The following is a 1,299-nucleotide window of genomic DNA, read 5'->3' as shown; positions in this document are numbered from 1 at the left end:
TTTACACCCCCCTCCCAACCGTCACTCGAATTTATTTTTCCACCGTGAGAACTCGATTGTTTGAAATAAGAAACTCAACAAACGATCGACCCATTTATTGCGTCACAAAGAAGACACAGACCAGCCGCGCGACACCATTGTTCTAATCGAACTATCGAGTAAATGGATTGTTACGTCATAATGCCCCTCTTACTGCAGAACAATGTAAATCACGAAGCGAAAAGCGATTAAGATTTTAATTGCTTGTTTGTGATTGTTACGTCACAGAGGATACGAATTATTGGAAATTCGATAATTCGCGTAACAATTGGAACGCTGATGCATCTGGTGGTGTTTGTAGTTTATATTTGTGGGGGGTGGCGGATCAATTGTGGAAATGACGTCAGATTGCAAACTGCGTCACGTGATACTGTACGTAACTTGGCTATTCGCCAAACCTACTTTTTTAAAGCAAATTTAGGATACAGTTGTGTGGGGTGGGGTGCACAATACCCCATGTTTTCCAGTGTGTTTTTAAAAATCAACAAGGCGTTTTTTGTTACTACCAAATAGGACGAGAAAAGATGATGAAAAAAGTCCCAACAACGGCCTTAAAAACGTTAAAAAATATGGGACATGAAGTGCTAACAGTATCCATCTTACTCCGGCCCACTACACCAACACTCAATACTACTGATATAATGCATGAATAAATATAAGAGGGTGGGGAAGGATGGGACACTTTTTCATTCTATTTTCTCATCCCGTTTGGTAGTAAACAAAGAACATTCAAAAGAATTATGAAACCGTTTCCTCACGACTTCCTTAGACCGTTGTTAATTGTTTAAAACACAATAAGAATATTTGGATATTATGTGCCAAAGGTGTCCCGTCTTCCCCCACCCTACTATACCTAATATATAAACCCAACGTACCTGTATATTCTTCCCACTTTCCAGAGACCACATACTTTCTTCTTTGTTCACCTCATGTTGTAACTCTCCGTCTATTATCGTCTCATAGTTGGCAGTGTCGTTCGCTTTTACACAAACTTTTAAATGTTTTCGCTGGATTTCAACTTTAACCTGGGGATAATTCCATAAATTCAAACAACTTTAAAAAAAAAATCAATTTGAATAACAGAAAAAAGAAAATCAATTTGAATAACAGACTGACGATGCCATTTAGGCGAAATATATATGATATATCTCTTATATAACAATTGGTTGGAGTTGATTTTTGTCTGACACAAGTTACTATGTACGTAACTACATATTTTTAACGACAGTCGTTATACACGACCACACAGTGTTCTGTTTT

General features: G+C 37.5%; 1 protein-coding gene across 2 annotated transcripts in view; it reads right to left on the bottom strand.

Annotated features, from left to right (window-relative positions):
* Positions 1-808: 808 nt before the first annotated feature.
* The window catches only part of LOC108949270 (nudC domain-containing protein 3-like), a 4,043-nt gene continuing 3,552 nt past the window's right edge, over positions 809-1,299 (bottom strand). For both annotated transcript variants that reach the window (XM_026840434.1, XM_026840435.1), the window contains exon 4: positions 809-1,064. In XM_026840434.1, coding sequence (XP_026696235.1) covers positions 816-1,064 — 249 coding nt within the window. In that variant the 3' untranslated portion in view covers positions 809-815. The remainder of the gene's footprint in view (positions 1,065-1,299) is intronic.

The sequence above is a fragment of the Ciona intestinalis genome, unplaced genomic scaffold (assembly GCF_000224145.3).
Source record: "Ciona intestinalis unplaced genomic scaffold, KH HT001263.1, whole genome shotgun sequence".
NCBI classification, from domain to species: Eukaryota; Metazoa; Chordata; class Ascidiacea; order Phlebobranchia; family Cionidae; genus Ciona; species Ciona intestinalis.
The sequence above is the reverse complement of the archived record's forward strand: the minus strand, read 5'-3'. Positions and strand labels throughout refer to the sequence as shown.